The sequence below is a fragment of the Acromyrmex echinatior genome, chromosome 10 (genome assembly GCF_024713525.1).
Source record: "Acromyrmex echinatior isolate Ae372 chromosome 10, ASM2471352v2, whole genome shotgun sequence".
NCBI classification, from domain to species: domain Eukaryota; kingdom Metazoa; phylum Arthropoda; class Insecta; order Hymenoptera; family Formicidae; genus Acromyrmex; species Acromyrmex echinatior.
The window spans coordinates 8,709,856-8,733,369 of NC_141861.1; the positions used below are offsets into that span (position 1 = coordinate 8,709,856).

At 30.5% G+C, this 23,514-nt stretch overlaps 2 protein-coding genes across 2 annotated transcripts in view; one reads left to right on the plus strand and one right to left on the minus strand.

Moving 5' to 3' along the window:
* LOC105143759 (uncharacterized) overlaps positions 1-23,514 on the minus strand; it is a 100,470-nt gene that overhangs the window by 71,838 nt on the left and 5,118 nt on the right. The gene's annotated exons all lie outside the window — the stretch shown is intronic.
* Positions 1,261-22,101, plus strand: LOC105143765 (uncharacterized). Its single transcript, XM_011052249.2, has 5 exons — positions 1,261-17,101; positions 19,093-19,293; positions 20,167-20,385; positions 20,737-20,919; positions 21,290-22,101. The coding sequence occupies exons 1-5, from the start codon at positions 16,922-16,924 to the stop codon at positions 21,401-21,403; spliced, it is 897 nt and encodes a 298-aa protein (XP_011050551.2). The 5' UTR covers positions 1,261-16,921; the 3' UTR covers positions 21,404-22,101.

Consider the following 23,514-nt stretch of genomic DNA (forward strand, 5'->3'; position numbering starts at 1 on the left):
AAATACATAATTAACCCATATATCAAAATTAAATTAACATAGTATGTCCCAGTTTCACAATTGACGGTTCAACTTATTCATTATCTCTTTTCAATTCTAGAATTGGAAAAAGATAAGAAATAAGTTGAACTTCGGTTAAGAGTTAATCATGAATTGTGAAACTGGGCCTAAAAGGATCATCTCACCTTTGACTTACAGTAGACAGTATAACGCAATCATATTATATTTAATCAAATTTGTCAAATAATAGACAAAGTAATGATGAGTCATGAATCCAAATCAATTCATCGGTTAAGAGAAAGGGTCAGTATGAGTAAAAGAAGAAAATTCCAATAGTATTATTGATGCAGCTTGATGTCAAATTATATAAGATGATTATACGTTCTTAATAATATTGGTAGATAAAAATATTCATGAAGGCAAGTACAAATTATATCTATTGATAAATTTACAGCTGTCTATGCGAAGTAAAGAACTCGGTTACTATTCCGTGATACACGACAGATCTTGATTGTGAGAGAGTTTAAACGCAAATGATGCTTTTATTTATACTGACCCTTTCTCGCAGTTAACCGATGAATTGGTTTGTGGCTTGGATTCATGACTTATCATTACTTGTCTATTATTTAATAAATTTGACTAAATATAACATGGTTGCATTATACCGTCTATTGTAACTCGAAGGTGAGATAATTTTCATAATATGTTAATTTAATTTTGATATATGGATTAATTATGTATTTCAGCGACTGATTGTAAGTATAGTCGAAAATTATAATTGTGGAAAATAAATTTTTTACTTTGTTACATCTAATTATAGCTCGTTGAATTTGTTGATCTGGGTTTACTATTTATTAATCTGTTGTAAGTTATACGAGCGAAAAGAATTGATTTTAATTTACGCTCTAATAACACTATATATTTAGATATAGTTAGATATTTTAATAAAATTTTGTTTTTTAAAGAGTATATAAATTTGTTATACGATTTCTGAAAATTATACGATTATACGATTATTATCTTTGTGAAATTAATATCGATTTCAATTTCGAAAAAAATGTGACTCCATTAGCTTCTTTCTTTTTTAGTAAGACTAAACCAAGTTTCGATTTCGATTTCGTTTTCGGCCGAAATTGAATGACAATCGAAAATTCATTTTCGGTTTCGATCAGAGATCAAAATATGATTTCGGTCGAACTACTTTTGAAGTAAAGAAGCGAGATTTTGGCAGTCACTATATATATTTCACAAGAATCTTTTAATCGTGAAACGAACGAGTTATTAAATCGTTAATTCCTCATTTCTTTTTACTTTCCTAAATCACTTTCCAATCGAGGAGACTGAAATCTTCGTAGTGTCCCAAGAAGGAATGCGCCGCGGCATATAGGTTTGTGGAGTAATACCTAAATTAATAATTGCGCTTTCCCGCGCGCGCGGTAATTATGTGTACAATCGCCGCGCGTGCAGGAGGATGCTCTGCAGAGGCAGAGAGCGGCGACGGGGAAGTTCGTGGGTAATTGCACGCGTGCATTCAGTATGCAAGCGTGCATAAGCGTATGGGGTCGGATTCTCTTGGTGCATTTGCCATGATGAATCCCGCCGGCACACGCGCGCGCGTACGCTCAGATACACTCGCGAAGTACTCGTCGGAAACGTTAAGCGAAAACAACAATATAAATAAAAGATACGCCCTGCGCGTATTCGAATACCCCGTGAGTGAGCTGTACGACGTGTAAATTCGCGAAGCGTTGAAAATTTATACGTCGAGTCGTATACGAGATCGAGAAAAATGTAAATCAGCGTCTAAATTTAACATCCATCGGATATAGGCTTGGTGTAATAAATGTCATCTTGGTAATTAACATTTAGATTAGATTCCTGGTATAATTAGGTCTTTCTCGAGATTGACTGAGACGTAAAATTTCGTTATCAGCATGAAGTTTCTAATCTAATCAAATATATTTTATAAGAAAATATATTTTATTTAAAATAAATTTTGGATTGCGCAGACAAATAAATAAATTGGCTTGTAAAAAGATATTTAATTAAAGAAATAAAAAAATAAATTCAATTAAGAAAATGTAAAGAAGGCTTCTAATTTTTTGTTATCGATTTACTGACATTAAATTTAATAATCTAATCTAATTTCTAATCTAATAAAAACAAATGTTAACTACCGAAACTCGAAATATATTTTATAAGGAATTTTATTTGAAATAATTTTACAAGATTATAGATACAAAACAGTAAGTAAATTGGCTCATATAACACCATTTAATTAAGTAAATAACACGTAAAATTAATTAAGAAATCATAAAAAGGAAAGGATATATATTTTTTAATTTTGTTAATTACTTTTATTAATTACTTTTTTATTTTATTACTTTTTATTAATTTTTATCACCTTTATATAATTGTTTGAATATTCCGAAATAAAAGTTGAGCAAATTGTTGTTAATTGGTGATCTCCGGTTCTTGATCAGTTGACAGTTTTCTTACAGAGACAAAGTCACAAAAAATACGCAATACACGTTGCTGGTTATCATCGAGTACACGCATCACCGGGCCATTCGTGTACACAGAGACCAGCGATGCATTTCCCATAATGAACCCGCTGGCACGTACACGCTTGTATACGAGTATTGCAGCGGGGGAATCGGGAGTGCGGGCAGAACAGATCGAGCTGTTGGAGTAGCCTCTGTGATGTTACAGGTTCAATGCATTAGTTTGGCTAAAAGGTTTGTGCCATCAGTCTCTAAATGTCCCTCTGTCGTTTGCCTCCGTGCTCGCCTCTCCCTTTCTCTCTTTCTCTCGCTCTCATTCCCTCCCAATCTGCACGATCTACGTCCCTCGATCTCTCCCGGTCGTTACCGTTTTGCTCGCGCGAATACATTCTCCAGGGAAAAGGAGGGCGAAACACAACCCCCGCTGGCTCACAGCGTGCGCGGTCAACGCTCGCACGTAAATTAAGTGTGTTGCATCAGCGGAATTTAGATGAGTTAGCGCAGCGCGTTAATTCGCGCTAATGGACAAGTTATGAAAGTTTAATTGTCAGTTAGGCACACCCGCGGCGGGTCAGCGAAAGTTGAGAGGATGAGAAACATATACAGAGTTGACAAGGGACTTAAAGACGCTGTTGTTTTCCGCGCCTTTCAAGATTGAAAGAAATTTCCTGAACGTGGGCAAACTTTCTTGCCGGATCATATTAATAAATATGTACACTGTTAGATATCATAGTAATTATAGTAACTCAATTCCTTGAGTTGAATAACATTTTGTTACTTTTAACTTTTATGTGTGTCAAAATGTAATCAATCCAATACAAATATAAAATGTTTATGTGAAACGTTAGTGTGTAAATTATGCATTTATAATATATAATTTGCACTAAATAATCAAAATACATTTACTAAATGGAACTACAGATTTCTTAACGACAGATTTCTTTTATTAAAAAAAAAGTCTCGTTGCATTAATTGGAATTCTAATGGAAAATGGACAAATCAGAATGCCGTAGTTAAATCTTTTATAATTGTAGCCTAATAATTCTATACTACACTTTTCGACTTTTTTTTTCTGTTACAGATAAACTAATTATTTTATTAATATAGAATTCTAGAGATAAGTACTTTTAAATGTTTATTTTATGAAACTTTTGATTTCATATCAATAATTCAACCTTGATTTTTTACCATCTTTTAAGATATCTTAATCTGTGAAATGTAAGAAGAAGAAGAAAAAGAAGAAAAAGAAGGAGAAGAAGAAACTTATCCATTATAACGTGCCCACATCAAGTAGGTCAGAATTCATATACACGTGCGTCCTATATCAAATATCCTTTACTTTGATTGGCCTCCCAGAAGAAAAGAAATTCCGCGCCAAGATCCAATCAGAGCGCAGCATTGTTCATTCAGATATCACCAATAAAGAATTCAATAAATTACTTCTTAAAAATTCAAATTAGATGTAGCTCAATGTGTGGAATTTCAACATACATCAAATTCATTCGCCCTGAATGACCACATTACAATATATATGCACTTATTGTTAATACAAAACTAAATTTGAGTTAAACTTATATATGTAATACATTTTCTTAAGTTAAATTATTAATTCCATTGTTTTATTAACGACACGTTATATTAATGACACGTTGAGTAAAAACGGTAGCGATTTATAGATTAGAAATAATTCAAATTGTATAGTTTGACATTATGAATTTAACAGTTCAATCGCTGGCGATTTGATGGAGAAGTTATGCGCAGTATATGAATCATAAATGCCTGAGTCAATGGTCATCTAAGACTGAATTCCATGAATACTTTAGACTAATTCAACTCACATGGTATCAAATTCACCATACACGATATAATTCTTGTGCTATCTGCAATGGAAAAGAGATATGCTTTACATTGATTCATTATTAACAGATTAAAAACGATTGTCGTGGACGTAATAATCTATACGATAAAATATTACAGTATGTTTTAAAAATGCATGTGCATATGGTATTAACAATATTGGTTTCTGTGACAAGGTTTCCTATCAAATAAATTTTATATCAACTGTTGCGCAAAATTATTTATTTACTCCTCAATTTTATATACCTAGGTAATATTTTTTCTTCTATTTATTATAAGTATACACTGTTTTTTAATACAAGTGAAACGTAAATAATTAAGAAAGACTGAGATGATATTTTTTGCAACAAGTTCTTTGCAGTGTTTTAATGCTTATTAAGAATTGTTATTAAAATTGACGATGAAATTAATTTGTGACATTATTATTGCAGTTTGCATTTCAAACTTGACAGTAAAATCTTTAGGCATAGCCTAGGGGGAGTTAGCCTTTAGTATTAACCGACTCGAGTATTAAATTGATCAGTGTTAGATCTCTCTACAAGGGTGAACTGTTGATGCAAATTCAATTTCATCTATTACACATACGTGATGAAATAATTCAAGCAATAACTTTTAACTTATCCTGTATGAAAATTCAAACTACACGTATACACGTGAAAAAAAAGTTTCAAGTAATCAAAGTTAATATGATTCGACGCAGCAATCAGCTCTCAAGTATTGATAGATGTATTCCCCAAGATGCCTTTTAGAAAGAAACGTTGCGCAACGTACTTTCCAACTCTCGCAATTTCGCGTTATCGATAGACCTTTAATGCGCCATGGAGCCGACCAGCTGCTTCGTGATTAGCGATCGCGATTTGTGCGCACTGCAATTGCGGCGATACCGGCCGCGTGTACCGTATGCTGTTCTTTGCTTTCTCGCCTCCTACTTCCTTCTCAATTCGGTCACGTGCTTTGTGTTACGCAAAGCAGAATCGCGAGATAAATCCGTGCTCATAATTTCTACAACGAGGTGATATAATCTGGCTGACCCGAAACACAGTGTGTCACCATGTTATGCTTACTGTGCTCTTTAAATTACTGAGATTAATTTAAAAATGTCAAAGATGTCAAAGATGTGAAAAATATCTTTTTGTTATAAATTATATCTTCTTCACACTTAGATACCAAAAAAGCAATAGTAATCTAATCCCTTCAGTTAAATAACATTTTTAACTTCTATGAGTGTCAAAATGTAAATCAATCTATTTCTGTGATTAAAGTAATCAAAGTGTATATTAACATATACACTTAATAAATAATAAACTAAGTCTAAGCCAAATTTAATACGTTTTCTTGTTGTTTATAACTTTATTATTTGAGTTAAATTAACGACTTTATTTAATTAACGAATTAATAGGAGCGTTGACGACTTATAATACAATTGAATAAAAATAATTTAAATTGAGTATAATTTGATATTATGAATTTAACAATGCACATCTTTTATCATACATATAAAAATTTATTTATTAAAAGTATACCGTTTTTTAACTATTAAAAGAATTAATATAAATTATTCAAACAGATTATCTCCTGAAATTTGCAGAAAAATATAATGGAATACAAAAAGTACATTTCATTAATTTTCTTTTAAATAAAAAAAATTTTTTCTGTTAATAGTTTCTTTTTAACAAATGGAAGAAGATCCCGACATTCTTGAGAAGCTTTCATAAATTTTCTCAATTACTTCTAACTAAACAGAAACATATTTTTCGTCAAGCAAGATTTGATTCTACGTCAATTGAAAGATGTATTCGTACTTTTTCACAATGCATCCTTACTTTCCGTGTAGTTTTCATTAAATATTCGTTTATGTACGCAAGTTCTTATTTTGACTGCGTCTGTAATTAATGGGGATCCGCGGCGTCAACAAAAACGATACGAACGCACGACTGAGATGTACGCATTGCGACGAGCTATTTAGAAGATATGTAGGAGACGAGGAAGATATGTAGGTATGTACGCGTATGAGAAGTACTCCCTCATTTGCATCCCTCCTCGCAGGGAGAAAGCAGCTGGTCGCGGCACGGCGGTTGGTCACCGCCACCATTCGCTTCATCTCGTTCCACAGACCGAGAATTCCTAGACAGTGGAGGCTCTGTGTGCTCTCGACGTTTCTGCTCGGCTTCACCGCTCAGGATTTCCTGTTTCCTGCATCGCAGATGATTCCATGAGCTCCGTCGACGTATCGCGAATCATGTTTGAGTTCACAAAAATTCAAAAAATAACTTTGACAGTCTAAGAAAATTGATCTGATATCGATAAGATATATGAAAAGTTAATTAATTAAATTCTCTTAATTAGATTAGAAACATTCGAAAAATTCCTGTAAAATTAACGAACTTTAAACTTATTTTACGAAGATAAAAAGTTGGTATATCGCATCGATGTATTTCAATGTGATTGAGCAAGAAAAGAGAGAACGGACCAAACTAATAACGTTTTTTTTGGTTACACTATCGTCCACCAGTGCAACATTCAGACAATGTACTATGTTTCTATGGCTGGTGGTAAGCTAATACTGTATTTTCGTGGCTACGATGTAGTGAAAATTTAATTTTTATGCATAAAGTGGGATTTTGCTACACCGACTCAAAGAGACGGTATAGAGTCAATATGACATTTAAAATTAAAAAATGGAAGTCAACCAGCAATAGGATTTTAGCGCAACAATGAAGTAGGTGTGCACTATGGTGTGCATCACTCCAATGCAGTATAGCGTTTACATGCAATTAATACGGTGCAAGGCTACACCAAGTGAATCCCAAGGAAAAACGCTATAAGCTTGCTGAAACACACAAGATCTGATTTCTCATACTTCTTTGCAGTCATAAAGATTCCATTCAGTACTGTGCTTCTTTGATTCTAGCCTGCTGCTCTTACTTAACGGTAGTAATTAATAGACGAGTTAATTAATTGCCCGTAGGAATTTCGACTCCGACTCAAACTTTGCATGTATATACCACCGTATTCCTTTAAAGAATTCTACATTCAAAAGTATATATGTATTTCTCGATAAGTAATATCTTATAAATATTTCTTTGGAGAAGTATTTAAAAATGATTTATATTATTAAATAAATTCCATAAAAATCGCGTTATTTGAAAATAATCAATATTATTAAATAAATTATATTATTAAATAAAATATATATAAAACGATAAAATATTTTCTCATTTATTCTTCAAAATTTATTCTTTAGAATTTTTTATTTATATAAAAAAGTTACGGAGTATTAGAAATATACCGAGTATCATGTAAACTTTATTCAAGAAATAAAAAAGATAATCCGCTCTATGAAATTCTAAACGCATTAGGACGTTTTTTTCTCGAACATCCGGATATGTTAAACGGTGAATGATAAATATAATCTTCTTGGAAATTATATATCTCTTACCACCGTAATTACTTTCATCGACGGTTTTCCCCATATCCTGGTTGAATCTCTTGAAACCGGAATTCGTTTCACTTTCAAACGTGATCTTATCTTTAGACCGAAAGATTACAGTTAAATCCAATTTACTATCCATTCCTACACTATATAGATCAGCTTGTCAATGTAGATTAGTTTTCAGCTTGGTTTAATTTACTGTTTATATTTTTCTAGTTTTAAGAATTTAAAAAAGACTGAGAAAGTGAGATAAAGAGAATCTATTAAATTGTTTATATTAATAGAAATTGACTTTATTGTGCTAATAATTTGATAAGCTTATTCGTTCAAACTCACTTGTATTTTTCAAAGAAAATACATGTTTTTCTGTAAAACATTTCTGAAAAAGTAGATGAATGACGCTTGTTATATGTTTATTATTTCTACAAAAACATTAATGTGTATTAGGTCAAAGAAGTTTTTGTGATGTATTTTATACGTATAATTGTAGAAACGTATTCTAGGATTCTATATTATTCTACACTACTCAATAAAAAAAATAGGAAAAATTTTCATTTTAACGCTCAAAATTATATAATTTTTCTATCACTGGAATTCTCTTGATGAAAAATCATTGCAGATAAAAACTAAAAAATTATAAAGCTTATACTTTAACATGCATTTAGCTGTTTTTAAAAAATTGTTTTATAGTTATGTATAGTTATGTCCTAACGAAATTACGTACATTCAACAGTCTGCAAATCAATAAAACATTTTTTTTTTTTTCAATGAAATTCGACCGAATTTCAATTTGATTGTAAAAACTGCCAATTTAGTTTTTGAAACACAAAATGTTCCAAAATCGCGTAATTCGATTAAGAAAATTTTTAAAAAAGCATTTTGTAGATAAAACTAATTTTTTTTGTAAAATTTTAAATTTTAATGTTTCTTTCAGCTTCTTACATAATAAGAATTTTTTCCTAATAAGGAAATAATGCGGTAGGTCTGCTTATCGTGAAAATGATCGAACTGTCCAGGGAAATAAATTAAGGAAGAATTAATTAACATGTACATATATGACATCATTCGGCGTGACATCAGAGCGACTGATTACTAAGTCCATATTTACGTTGCACATAAAATAAAAGAGTCCGATCTGAACGACTTGCGCCAGGACGACGCAATTCCGCGCCGCGATGCCGCGTGGCGTTAATATTAAAATTCTTTCGCCGACAAAGAGTCTAGTGTTCAACAGCGTGTATATGATAGTATACCGGCGAATGGCAGTGTGTTAATAACTGCGACCCCGCTATAAAGCAATAAGTAATCACCGTCGTCGTAACTGGGTTAACTGCGGCGACGACGACGGCAAGAGATGCGAAAACGCGATCGAAAACAGTATGGTTCGCCGGCGGTCGGTGCATTCCGCGAGCGCATACCGGAAATGCAGTTTTGCGAAGCGGCGGCAGCGGCGGCAACCACCGAAAATAACCCCGTGGACCAATGAAACTCCCGCAGGCACGAAACGAGAAAGCCAGGAGAAGGTCGCTTAACCCATTGCAAAACCGGCACACAGATTTTGTCCGGTAAAAAGCTAAATCAAGGCTGGACCGAAATGCACTTTTACTACCGATGGATTTGTATTGATCGAGAAAATCGATGAACTACACCCGAATAGTTACTTTTTTGTTTAAGTTTACCACTCATGTCGAATTACATGGATAAAAAACATATAAATATACTATTTGTAAAGAGATTTAATGTTAATTTGTCGAATACTGACTTAAATTAATATAAATTGATTAATATAAATCGCATAATTGAGTAGTTGATTGGATCAAAACCAGCTTATCCAAAAATATAAAAGAATTAAATATTGGAATTCCTGAATTTTCCTTAGCTTCTTGGTTATAAATTGTACGTTTTAAAATTGAAACAATTACAAATCCTATAAAGTTCAGAGAGAAAAATAAATCTAATTGCAAAAGAAGTTAAATACTTATTGTAGTGACGAAAGTTAAAGCAAAAAAGTTAAAGCCTTAAATCCTTACTGCTGCAAATGTATTCATTAGTTTCCTTATAGAGCTTTAATACTGGCTAATTTATTACTGAAAGATAATTAATTATTTAGAGTACTAAAAGTAATGCCTTTAATACTTCAAATAAGTAATTGTTACTGTCTTTCAGTATTGGCCAATATTAGATTTTTATAAAGGTGTTATGAAATATTATTTTTTAATAAAAATGACAGATATTTTGTACTAAATTTTTTTTAGTTATTTGTGTTTTTAATTCTTCCATTTTGAATAAAATACTATATGAATATTATTAAAATAAGACATGTTATCTTATTATTCATAAAATTATCATACCATATGATACACAATATTCGCAACAGACTTATAAATTTTTATTTATATTATATGTGAAATATTGTAATATAAAGTAGAATAGAATAATTTTATCCACTTCAAGAAAAGGACTTGATTTACAATTTTCAATTTATCCTCATTTATCTATTCATATCTTCTTTAAGCGTCTATTTTATTATCTTATTTTCTTTATCTAGCTTCCTTGAGATATAATAATAACACATTAAATTTCTGACATGTCTGATGACATTGTCTGATGACATTAATAAAAAACATAATTAAAAAGAAAGGAATTTTTTTGTTTCTCATCGAACTTTTTAAGTAAGAAAAAAATCAGTTAAAATTTGTTAATTACAAATCCAATCAATGCATTCTATTTTAATAAATAAAAATTGTATTTTTTATTTATGCTATATTTAACATATTATAAACATTTTGTTAATCAAAACATTGAATTTTTCTTAAATTTTCGAGAAAAAGGGATTTATTATAAGTTTGAGTAAAAAATACTACGCACACAAGCTTTTTCGCTCTTGCTGAAAAAAATTTAAGGTGAAAATAATAACTTTTGCCAATGACCTATTCAATTAAAAATACACAAATTATTTTAAAAATTCTCTCTTTCTCTCATTTTTCACTGCATATTTTAGTTATTTCAAACCTCAGAATTACGATTAACAGAAGATATCATTTCGCTTATAAAGCTTTGTTGTTATCACGTCTAATGGCACTCTCAAATAATTCGAAACGATTTGCGGACGAGATTGCTCTGTTAGGCAAGCCGTTTTTCACGGGCCAAAAGACCGCGCGTCTGTTTCTTCTTCCGCAACGTATTTTCCTTTCTCAAAAGAAAATATTATTCCGCGTGGGAATCTTTGCGCTCTCTGTGCAAGATCCCTGTCTTTGTTACTTCGCGCAATGCCTGTGTTTCACTCGTTGCCTCTCGTATTTCTCGAGGGAGAGACATAAACAACCCTTGCCCTCTCCATCCTCCCTCGCGATGTAAATACAAGGGAGGATAACTCGTTGCGCAAACTTCGCACGAAATCTCCGATGGCTTTAAGAAGGCTGTTGTGAAAACGAAATGTACAAGTTCTCATAGGCAGTATAGTAAGAAATATGTCGAACCGATTGATTCATCGCGCAAACTCTCCGCGTTTACAGCTGATTCCACATTTGTTACTTATCGTTCGCAGCGGTGTATCGGAAACAATCGGTTACAGTGTGATGAATTTGAACAATTTAGATTTTGTGCTTCTAGCACAAAGCGTTGTACAACTTGACGAATTTGTTATAATAAACACGACCGGAAATGGATAAAGTCAACTTCTAGAGGGAGGGAGGAATATCTTCACATTTTTTTTCATTCGCGTAAATAAATCTTTGTTTTTTTTAAATATAAATTAATTTCTAAAGACTCTTTAATGATACAAAATAGTTGGATACAACAGAGCAATAGAAAACCAAACAGTTGACAAAACAACTTTATTAATAATTAATCCGCTTACATGTTTCAATTCATTTTTGAGCCATCCTCAGAGACAGTATGATGTTGAAACATATAAGCAGATTAATTATTAATAAAGTTATTTTGTTAACCGTATGCACAAGAATTATTGTGCTTGACTCCTATTGTCCTGTTGTATCCAACCACTTAATTTTTTTAATTCTTTTCTTAAAACGCTTTATATTTCGTTCCTCCGATTAGTTTTGCGAAAATTCGTCAATCTTAATCTATTTTCTCTATTTGTGTATAGGGGAAAGTGGGGAAATTGTGCACATTCTGGTTTGATACTTTTCCAATAGATGAAAACATCACCATGGTGAAATTTTTACGCAGGAGGTCGTCCTCTTAAGATATAACTACAAAAGATACGACATACATTGTTAGCCAGAGAAATACAAAAAAGTAAAATCACATCTTTTCTTGTTATTTTAGCATTCTTGTTATTTTAGCAGAAAATAAGGTGGTAAGTCCGTGTTTTTAATTTGTTTGTTTAAAATTACATACGTTATTAAAGTACGTTATTATGAGTATCTTTTGAGTTTTTATTTATTAAGTTTGATTAGGAATTGATTAGGAAGTAATCATATTTTGTACCGAGTCAGGTCACGATGGGCAACTGTGAGTAAACATTTTAAAATACGCACAATTACCCAATTCCATATACTGTATGACTAGCACTAATTTTTTCGTTTCTTCTTAGCATTACTATTTTATTTTGTCAAAGTCTATGTGCAGTATTATGTTAGTTTTGCATTTATTCTTAATATATACAATATATATTTAAAATATGTTTAATATATATTTATATTGTAATGTATTGAATATATTTTCTGATTTCTTTATCAACATTTCACAATTTATTCATTTCTTACGACTTTTGCGCACAATTACCCGACGCGCGAGAAATTTTTTCGCTTTTCCATTTTTTTTCTTTTCGATTATACAACCTTATTGAATGAAAATCTGTTTGATAAGAGAGATTAATGGTAAAAGAATGTTTATAGTTTCTATTTCCATATCGCTTTAAACTTGGAAAACCATTCTAAGACAATAAATTTCCCATAAGTGCGCATAGTTCCCTTTCTTTCTCCTACGTGTATACTGAAAAAAATTGTAATTGTTGTAACTACCATAATTTATAATATAATTATAATTTATAGTCATTTTTTATGCCAACTTTATATTTTTTTTGTAGAACTATAGATATACATATAATTATTGTTATTAACATGATATAACCATAAGTGGAATTCTCTCTCTCTCTCTCTCTCTCTCTCTCTCTCTCACACACACATCTATAATTAGTTTGCCATTATTAATTATGATCATAAATATCTAACATTCTTCAGTAATGTGTAAATATCTTTTTGCAGCGGAGATACCTTGCAGCAAAAAAACTTTTATATTTCTTGAACTACTGCATATTATTTCAATAAAATGGATGCATGCCAGTGAAGTACGATTTCTTCTTCGAGATATCTCGCATAATTAACACTGTTTTTATCCTTCTTCAGAAGAGCAAATTTTTTTTTACTATAATATAATATCCACTTGTAATTACCCATTAAGCAATAACGCGTGCAATAACGGAAGATGGCAAAATACAAGTAGAAATTGCGTAACAGAAAGTTATTTAAGAGCCACTTGTTTAGTTGAGCGGAGACGTTTTTGCCCCTCGTGTCTTCACCGCGACGGCAAGAAATAAATTTCACTTGGAAAATTGATTTCTTCCTCGTGCGGTGTCTTCCTACTCGCGCCGACGTCTCGTCGGCGATTACCCTGAGAATTTATCGAATCAGTAATAGCATCGGTAAAAGAAGCAAATCGGATTTTTCTGTTCGATCGCACCGCCAAGGTCGTCTGGGTGACGGTGGAGAAAGGAACGAAGGCGCCATTCAAAAGGCACAATTACATGGGACATCCACATGTTCTCTCTTTCCCTATAAATGTTATCGAGAGAATGACGACTGCACGAAGAAGGTGATAAATTTCAAGAAAAAAAAGTTTTTTATTTGAATGCGCATCTTGCAGCATTGCGTAATGTGTCATCTCCGATTATAATTATACATTGAATGGCAACTCGAAGGATAACTAAAATAATAAAGTATCTTATCTCCGTGTTTATACCCACCGGACACTCGAGAATCAACCATGAGCTGCAATTTGCAATTGCAACGTACGCAGCTGCAAGATGCAATTCTGACAATGACATGTCAGTTTCTTCGATAATAATGTAAGTTTTTTTTCATTTGATAGCAGGAAGCGATTATAATATCGAAGATTAAACTTTTAATCGACCGTGAAAAATAAATAGAATCGAAATAGATTTTTATCTATTACGATATTGTTGTAAAATTATAGCGACAATTAGTATAGTGAGTTTTATAAATATTATAATGTAAATCGTAATGGTCTTGTAAATATATTATGAAAGTTTCACGAAGTCTTCATACTTTTAACAAAAATGTCAAATATAGAAGAAAATGTCAAATATAGAAGAAAAAAGAATTTTACGATAAGTAAAGTTCAACATAGGTGTTACACAATGTCGGAAATCCTTAAAAGCGTTATAAAAATGTTTGAGAACGTTCGAAAGGGCTTATAAAGCTTATAGTTCTTTGTAAAATTTTCTTTGTTCACTTTCATTGAGAAAAGTTTATGACCTCTCGAAAAACTATATTACTGAGTCTAGTTCTTGGTACTGTCGTTTTCATTCATCCATTATGCTAAACATATATTATATCTAAGATTTATTATAGAGAAAAAAGCTTGCTCTTAAAAAGTAAAAGAATAAAACAATAATTTAAAATTGTAATTATAGCAATGTTAATATTGAACTTTAATAATAAAGAAGTTACAATTAATTAAAGAAGATTTACTTGTAATTTTTGTAATGCTTTTAGCCTTAATTTAGCCTTAATTTATTTTAATTAAGGCTTCTGACCATAGATATTTAGATTGATGACGTCAGAAATTAGAAAACATAAAATTTTTTGTAAATTATATTAAAATAGAAATATGTTTCAATAAATCAATATTTACAATAAAACAATATTGATGGAATATACTTATATATAAGATATATTGAAAACTCTCTTTTTATCTTAGAGTAGAATAAAATTATATTTATTTTCGACAGCCATCATGTACCTTATTTCGTATTTGGTTTGACACAATTCAGTTTCAAATATATGGATTACTCATTCATTAATTATCAGAACATAAAGGCAGTTTTTGATATATCTTATAAATTTATTCTATTGATTGCAAATTGTTTTATTTAAAAATGTTTACATATCTTAATATAGTTTTTATAACAATTTTTTAAATGTATTTTCTCGTTTCTTACATTATAATCCAAGATGCTTTCAATAAGAGTCAGCCTTAAAACAATTTAATCAAACCTAACCAATTTGTTTCTTTATATTTATAGATAAAAGAAAAAATATAATGTAATTTAAAAAATATTCTAAAATTTATTATATTGCACGATGTTTGCGAGCTTACAGTTTGAATGCAACAATCATATGTTTAATTTCATCATATGTTTTTTACTTAATGAACGAATTCGAAATAGAGCGGAGATGACATCAAACGTATATCATGTTATAATGCGTTTGTCACAACGATCTTGATTTTCACAGATGAGAATCGTTTAATATATCATCAAAAGAGATCAGCAAGTTATTTTGGGAACACTTTCGGCAATAGTGCCAACAATCTTCTACATCCTCGCCATTCTCCTGTTAAAAGCACGGACGTTCCATTGGAAAATTTCCAAAACGTCTTTCGCAGTGTCGCATGTTCGTCGATCGTATCGAAATCTGATCGTAAAACTTCGTTCTTGCAGTTGTCGAACATTTCCTATCTGTTCCTCTGTTCTGAAAATGCATCCGTTCATGAAACGATCGCGGGAAGCGCAATAAAATAAATCCAAAAATATAAAAAAAATGCTCATGTAATTTTATTTTATCGATCACGATAAAATTCGAAAGACGACATTATTTCTCTGTTAAATATCTAATTTAAGAATCTGCGTATCTTCTTTACTATTTGTTGTGAAAACAAACATTATGAAGTTTAACTTAAGAATGGAGGATCCATGTCTGTAATTAAGCTTATATATCTCCAAAGAAAAATTATAGTTTCTCTATGAGAAGATAAAACAAATGGCGGCAATTGTTCCAAATGGTGGGATTTCTAATTTTTTAATTTTTTCTTTATATTTATCTCTGTCAGATTGACATACATCATTCTCGATAGATATGACAGATCTGTGCGTTTGGTTGCATATATTGGGATTGCGCTGGTACTTTCTCTTCTTAATTCTAAGCTTCCTCGATCTTTATCCCGTCTTTTACCATATCGAAATATGACAAAAAGATGAGATAAAGGTCGAGAAAGGGATTAGGAAGAGAAAGTATCGGCGCACTTTAATGCAATCAAACCCATGGATCTGTCATATCAAACGAGAATAATATATATGGATTTTTTAACTGAAGGACATAAATATAAATAGAACGAAAGTGAAAAGATTAGAAATTCCATTATTTGGAATAATTACTGGCATTTGTTCTACTTTCTCATAAAAAATAATTTTTCTTCAGGATATTAATCAAACAGAAAGATCATCGAGACAATTAAAAATTTGAATTGAAATCAGAACTGAAGTTGAAAATACAGGGAAAGAATGATTTTACTGAAATATTGAAAAAAAAACTAGATTTAAAAATAATTTTTTCTCCGATTATTAAAATAATTATACAGAATGCTTAAGCGTTGATGAAAAAGATTTAACATTCTAGAAATCAATTTAATTGTCCTATATAATTATTTCAATGGTCCAAACAAAATTATTTCCAGATCTGTATCTAACCAAATCTTTTAAATACTTCAGCGCAAGAACATTCTTTCCGTGTATCATAAAAAAATTATTCTGTATAAAATTATTTTGCAGTAAAAAAAATTATGTAATTACGTAATCATACTTTATATTTATTATGTAATTTCTACATTGCATCTATCCTCTTAAATTATTTAAGAACCGGTTTTATTAACGTTAAGTAAGTAATTTCAACTGAGATTTAATTGATTCTCTGTGTTTGTACTCTTGACGGAGACAACTTTAATTGGCATAAATTGATTGCGGATATCATTCCTGTCATTGTTCATTTGTCAGATAATTCGGGAACGTCATGTTCAGTCGCTACATTTAGGTTACACTGACAGGGAAATCTGCCGACAATTTGTGTTAATAATTAACGATTTAATGGTGAGTCGAGCCGAAAATAGAGAATCGATTAGGAAGAAAGATGAACCCGAATTGGAGCTTCGCAGACTCCAAGAACTTGCCAAGCTTGCGGCTATACATTACAATGGCGAAAGAAAGTTTCAGAAAAGAACGGACCTTTCACATGTCGTGCACGCCAGTTTACACTTTGCTCAATTTGTAAGGGATCGAACATGTTGAAAAATTTACATCGCTCGTGAGGCGGACGTAACTTAATCTTCTCATATGTGCAAAATGTTTATTCCGGAATGAGAACTGAAGCCGATAGTAGGAAGTAATCACGCGTTATTTTCAATGTGTGAAAAATATAATTAATCTTCCGTCCGCAATCATATTCTTATTCCCTCTGCAATTTGAATCTTTTCATGAAATTGAAATTTTTTTACTGCTCTGGATTTTCAAATATGTGAAAAAATTTAGGATTACTTTTCAACATCTCTATTTTATTACATAATTATTACTAAATAATTTTCTCGACTATTTTAAGAAGGAGAATCGGAATTAGTAGTTTTTTATTTCAGAGAAAATTAAGAGTAAAACTTTGCTTGTAAAAAAGGACTCAGATTATAGATAGAGAATTAAAAAGAAAACAGTACAGCCATATATATGTATAAAGCTCCCTCAAAAATTGACATAAACATTCTGTATTTAATAAAAAATAAATTAAAAACCGATATTATCAAAAAGTAATATTTATTTTTATAATAATTTCAATATTTAATTTTTTTTTTATTTTTATTATTGTTAGTATGTTTTTGAGGAAATAAATTAAGGGGTTCATACTTACTGCCACAGTTGTGTCAAAAGATACACGCATATTGTAAGAAGTATAAGATCAAATAATTGCATTCGTTATGTAATCTTATATGTTATTGAATCGTTCATTAGGTAAAATAAATTTAAAAATATTCTCGCACATGTACAAAATAAATGCATCATAGGAATATAATATTTCGTTATCATCTCTTGTACACGATAAAAAATATGACACGTAATATCTAAGAAAGCACATTGCTATCTTTACGTGCCTCTATCCCAAGATGAAATAATTTCATGCTTGAAACAATGCGACCGACCTAGTTTTTCGATCAGAATTTCTTACCGCTTGTGCTGTGATTCAGTATAACGATAATCGTGACATTGATATTTTTATTATGTAATCGGATACATGTGCATCGAACATCGGACACGCATCAGACATATTTACGCATGAACACGCGTGCTAACGCCGTGTACTCCGCGAATTTTAATCGCTTCAGGAAGAAAACCGACGGCCACAGTATTCAATTACCTGTGTTCTATTTCAGCTGACGGTTTTGTCACGATCGGTGAAAACCTGCTAAGAGCATCGTTAGCACAATACATGATAGCGAATATTGAGAATATCTCTTGAGTGCTATGAAAACTGCAACTTACAGAGTCTTTTTTTTATATTAGTATTTTCTTCTCGTAACCTATATTTATTTAAATTAAATTAATTTTTGCTTGATTTGTATTAACAATAATAATATGATAAGGTGTATTAGGCTAATTTTAATGAGTAAGATAGATGGTAGTTTCTTTAAACACTTTAAAATATATAATATATATTTAGAATAAATGACAAGACCGACATATGAAAAAATCAATCAAAACCAAGAAGAAATGCTAACGAAATGTGATTATATATACATATAGATGTTGGAATAATAATTCTATATAGTATATATAATTTATTTTAAACACATTTACTTTTCGATTGTTGTGCGCCGATTCAGGATGTAATCAAATTGAAATAATAATCACAAATTAAATTTGATCGTCAATTTGAAATAAATGTATATTTGAATTAAATTACATATAAAATAATTATTCCAACATCTAACTTTGACCGTAGATAGTTTGATTCTTTTTACTTAATATATTTAAAATTATTTAAAAAATTATTTGTTTATTAATTAACTCAATACTTTATCATATTACTATATATATATTTATTTTTCTATATTTATTTATTCATATTATATTTTTATTTTTATCGAAGAAAAATATTTCTATATGTCGTATTTATTTTTATTACTGAGAGTATTCTCGATATTTTTAGATTTACTTCACCTACTTTGATTGCTTGATAAGCATGACGAAAATATTACAATGAAAGATCTTTTTAGGTGTCGACGATGGCTATCGAAATTTTTCATTACGTGCATCACTATATGAATCGACGTGCGCAAGAAAAGGACGACAAGATCCCGTCGTTGCCAGAGGAAAGAAATCCTATTTTCTTCGTATATCCCATTTGCATGTTACTGAGTCTTGTTCTTATGATCCTCTGGCTTGTTAAAAAAATAGTTCCCGATAGGCCTATAATAGTAAATTTTTTTCCAAAATTGTTAAATATATAAACTATAGACAACAAATTCCTTCGCGATTAATTACAATAGATATAATTCTTGACACAGTTTCAAAAACCTTACAATTGAAAAATTTGCGTTAAATTTAATAAATTTTACAAACATATCTCAAACGATGATTCAAACAACTTTTGTGTTAATTTAACATAAAATGAATGTGTTAAAAAAAACAAACATTAATATTAAAATAAAAACACACTTTAACACAATTTGGAAACAATAATTTGGCAACATATTTATTCAGTAAAATTAGCATTTGTTACTATATCTTAAATTAATATATGTATATTTATCTTTTATTTATTTATTTAAAAATTTAAATTTTAAAATTATATTATTTCTATATTCTATGTATTATTCTATGTACTTTTACTTTTTATGTTTTTTATATTTGTCATTAATTTATGAATTGTTTTATTTTAATACTAAAAAAATGTTACCAATTTAAAATATTCAAATAACATAATCACATAAGTTAACTTAGGTATGTTAAAATAATTAAATATATTATAAATTAATTTTAACAAAGACTAATTTTAACACAAGTACAAAATGCTTTTTACTGTATATTTTTGGAATACTAATGCACAATTCAAACTCTCTCTCTCTTTCTCTCTCTCCCCCCACCCCCTCTCTCTCTCTCTCTAGTAATGACCGCTATCCAGTATCTCATCACTGATAAAATGACAAATTTCAATTATAAACTCAATATACACAATTCTCACGCATTTCTTTACGCAGAATTAGTTGTCACAATACAGATATAATAAATAAAATTTTAACTACGCTATATTAAATAATTATGCGTTGCTGTGAAAATAAACCTGTAAGCCTCTCACAATATGCGCAGCAGGAGCTATTCTGATGCTTGTGACAGGAATAATGGAGATGAGACACGCCGATATGTACATCGACGTTGTCGAATTTACTGACGAAGAAATATTGGAGCATCCTGTCTTTATTCACAACTTTGTAATGTGCATATTATCGCTGTTCGTTATGACTCTGTACTTAATTCAAACGTGGGTTCTTGTCGACCAATGGCAGTGGGTGCGTGAACATTAAACAATTATACATTATTATATATTATATAAGATATATATCTTTTTTTTAATTATTAGTTTTATTTATAATGTATTTTTGTTATGACGTTTCGTAAAAATTAACATAATTTATGTAATTATAAATCATAATTATTCTTCGTAAGAATAATGGTTCATGATTTTGATAGAGAATTTGAGAAATTGAATGACTACGATTATTAATTTAATAATACGATTAATAATATTTTTATTAAAACTACAGTTTAAATAATTTTTTCAGTAATCTGAATAATCTTTTTTAATCTCTCTTAAAATTCTTAATTAGATCAATATGAAACGTAAATATTTGTGATTTTAGATTCGAAAGGAACGAGATACAAGTACAGATATGCGAAGTTCTGAGTCTAGTTCTAGTACCGGCAAAAGTGATAATTCTATACAAAAAAAGATCAATGAACACAATGCTGGAAAGCAGATTAGTGAACTACCAATTCCTGCTTTGGAAGAATTGACTACCCTCGCTGCGTTCTCCAATAATGCTGTAAGATTGATTTAAGAAATTTACTGTTTACTTGCAATTCTATCGCCGCCTTGGATCTTGGTACAAGCCATGTTTTTCTGAATTGAATGAAAAAAAAAGTGTTCTATATTTAAATGCAAGATAAGAATTTTATTTTCGGTCTAAAAAATCTACGACATTGGCTATTCTAGTTCGAAGGTTATCAAATGATCAATAGAATGATCTCTAACTTAACGAATTTCAATGAAGATGTACAATACTTGCGTATAAAAAAAGATATATTAACATATAGAAAGACAGAAATCCTGAAAAAGATTGTTCTGAGAAAGATAAAGATCGATAGTTTTTATAACTCGTAATAAAAATTCAGAAAATTGTATTTTCTCTTTAGGATGTGGATGACGAACCAATACTTTATTGCTGTTTCGTCGACTGGTACAATTATATTAAAATGAAAATGGAAAGCAAACCAAAACATGAGTTTCAAGTAATCCATATCATGTGACGTGCCCGGAATTTTTAAATAAAAATTATTAATAATTTATTAAATATATTAAGAATACCGATTGCTGGTACATTGCTTTTATCGCTACTTTTCTAAAGTCGTTGAACCAGAGAGAAACCTGAGAGAGGACATGAGAGCCTTTTTCCTATACCGCAAAGTACCACCGCAAAGTACCGCCACGCACTACTGCCCTCTGAAGAAGTAGATATAAACTACACAGCAATATCCATTTTTTTGTGATGTTCCTGATAGAAATAAATCACTGAAATAACTAAAATCTATCAAATGAGTTTCAGGTTTCTCTCTGCTTGTATTTATAATCAGATCTTATATTCAAGATCGTCTTAAGTACAATCTTAAGATGTCATGAACCAATCAGAAAACCATATTAGCATCTTAGGACATTACTTCCCTAACAGCACAAAGTCGATTCTAAGTCGACTCTAAGTCGACTATAGTTTCTAGACATCTGAAAAATCCATAAATCAACTTTAGACAAATTGGAGATGTCTCTAAGTCATACAATGTCCCATTTTAAAGACGACTGTAAACTGATTTTAAGTTAACTATTCTAGGCTATGGTCCGATTCATATCCACAACGCTCATGAACAGCATCATCTTTGTTTAATTATAGTTAAATAACAAGGATGAAATGATTCCACATTTAAGCTTTGTGAGCATAAATCGCACTAGACGTCCTAAAGTCGATATTGGAAGAACGTCTGTACATAGTCGACTTACAGTCGACTTTAAAGGCCTGACTTAGCAAAGTCAACTTACAGTCACATATCGACGTTTGTGCTGTTAGAAGTGTTATGTGTTAGGCAAGAATTCGTGCTCCTCGCTACATTCTTTTTTTCATGGAATGGGAAGAAAGATTCTGATTGGTTAATTCCCTTATGCACTATACATTATACATTATATTATATAAGAGGCTTCGTACAATAAAAGGAACAGAGAATAGAGAATAAGAATTTCAACCTATCAGAAATCATGTATTGTGAAATACACAGTTTCTGATAGGTTAAAATTCTTATTCTCTGTTCTTTGTTCCCTGTTCCTTTTATTGTGCGGAGCCCCTAAGAGTCTGTGTTACGGCCATATGAATCGGCCTTAATATCTATTTCACACTGGATGAGAGATGAATGACGAGCGATATCCAATAAGAACTCTGCTTTGTATTGTCACGTGTAAAAAAGTAGAGCTTTCACGATTCAAAGCTGATATGTAATGTAAGATTTATTTATTTAATACCTTTAAAATATCTAATTTTAATTATATTGTTCAATGTTCAAATTTAATTAAAAGTTGTAAAGAAAATTTAAATGAATAAAAATAAATCATCTATAAAGGCTCTTCATCACCCTAGCCAATTTTTAACGACGGTCAGGAACTAACGAGAAAACCCGGATTAATTCCGATCCTGTGCAAGAATTTCCAACAAGATACCAAACTAGACTTTGCGAATGAACTTTACGGAAAGCGACCAGGACTAATTCTCCATGATGAAAATAATTATGACTTTCTATCGGTACAAACCATTTACTGGCATCCATCTGACGCGAGAAACAACAATGAGGTCTTTATAACAAATAAATCACTAAAATATATTTATAATTCTGTAATGTTAAAAATATTGTATAAATGTCAAAAAGTAAACAAGAAGTTAATATTTAACTATTGCCTCCAATCTTTACTAACTTATTTAATAATTATACTATTAATAAATATAATATATACAGGTATAAACACAAAAAAATGATGATTAGTCTAAACATCATTTTTTAATTAGAAGTCACTCAAAATTATTAACCTTTTTGATATACAAAATAAAATCCAAATTTTAAAAAAGTTTTAAAATTAATTATTATTTATTGAACTCGTTAAATCAATAAACAATTTTTGTTATCACATATCTCGTCGATTTCGTTTAATTTACATCAATAAAGCAACAATAAATTTGATTTACTACGACAAGATAAATGCTATCTGTATGGAATAGATACATTTAATATGAATATATAAACATTCCAATAAAGGTATAATTTAAATTAGCAATTATTGCGGAAATTACAAAAATAAACATGATGGCATTTACCTGGACATAGTT

Excerpts from the sequence above, each read along its gene's own strand:
- LOC105143765 (XM_011052249.2), top strand. The coding sequence starts at position 16,922 with ATGGTGAGTCGAGCCGAAAATAGAGAATCGATTAGGAAGAAAGATGAA. Across the intron at positions 19,294-20,166 it reads TTCCCGATAGGCCTATAATA|CCTCTCACAATATGCGCAGC; the intron begins GTAAATTTTTTT and ends TAAACCTGTAAG. Across the intron at positions 20,386-20,736 it reads TTGTCGACCAATGGCAGTGG|ATTCGAAAGGAACGAGATAC; the intron begins GTGCGTGAACAT and ends TTGTGATTTTAG.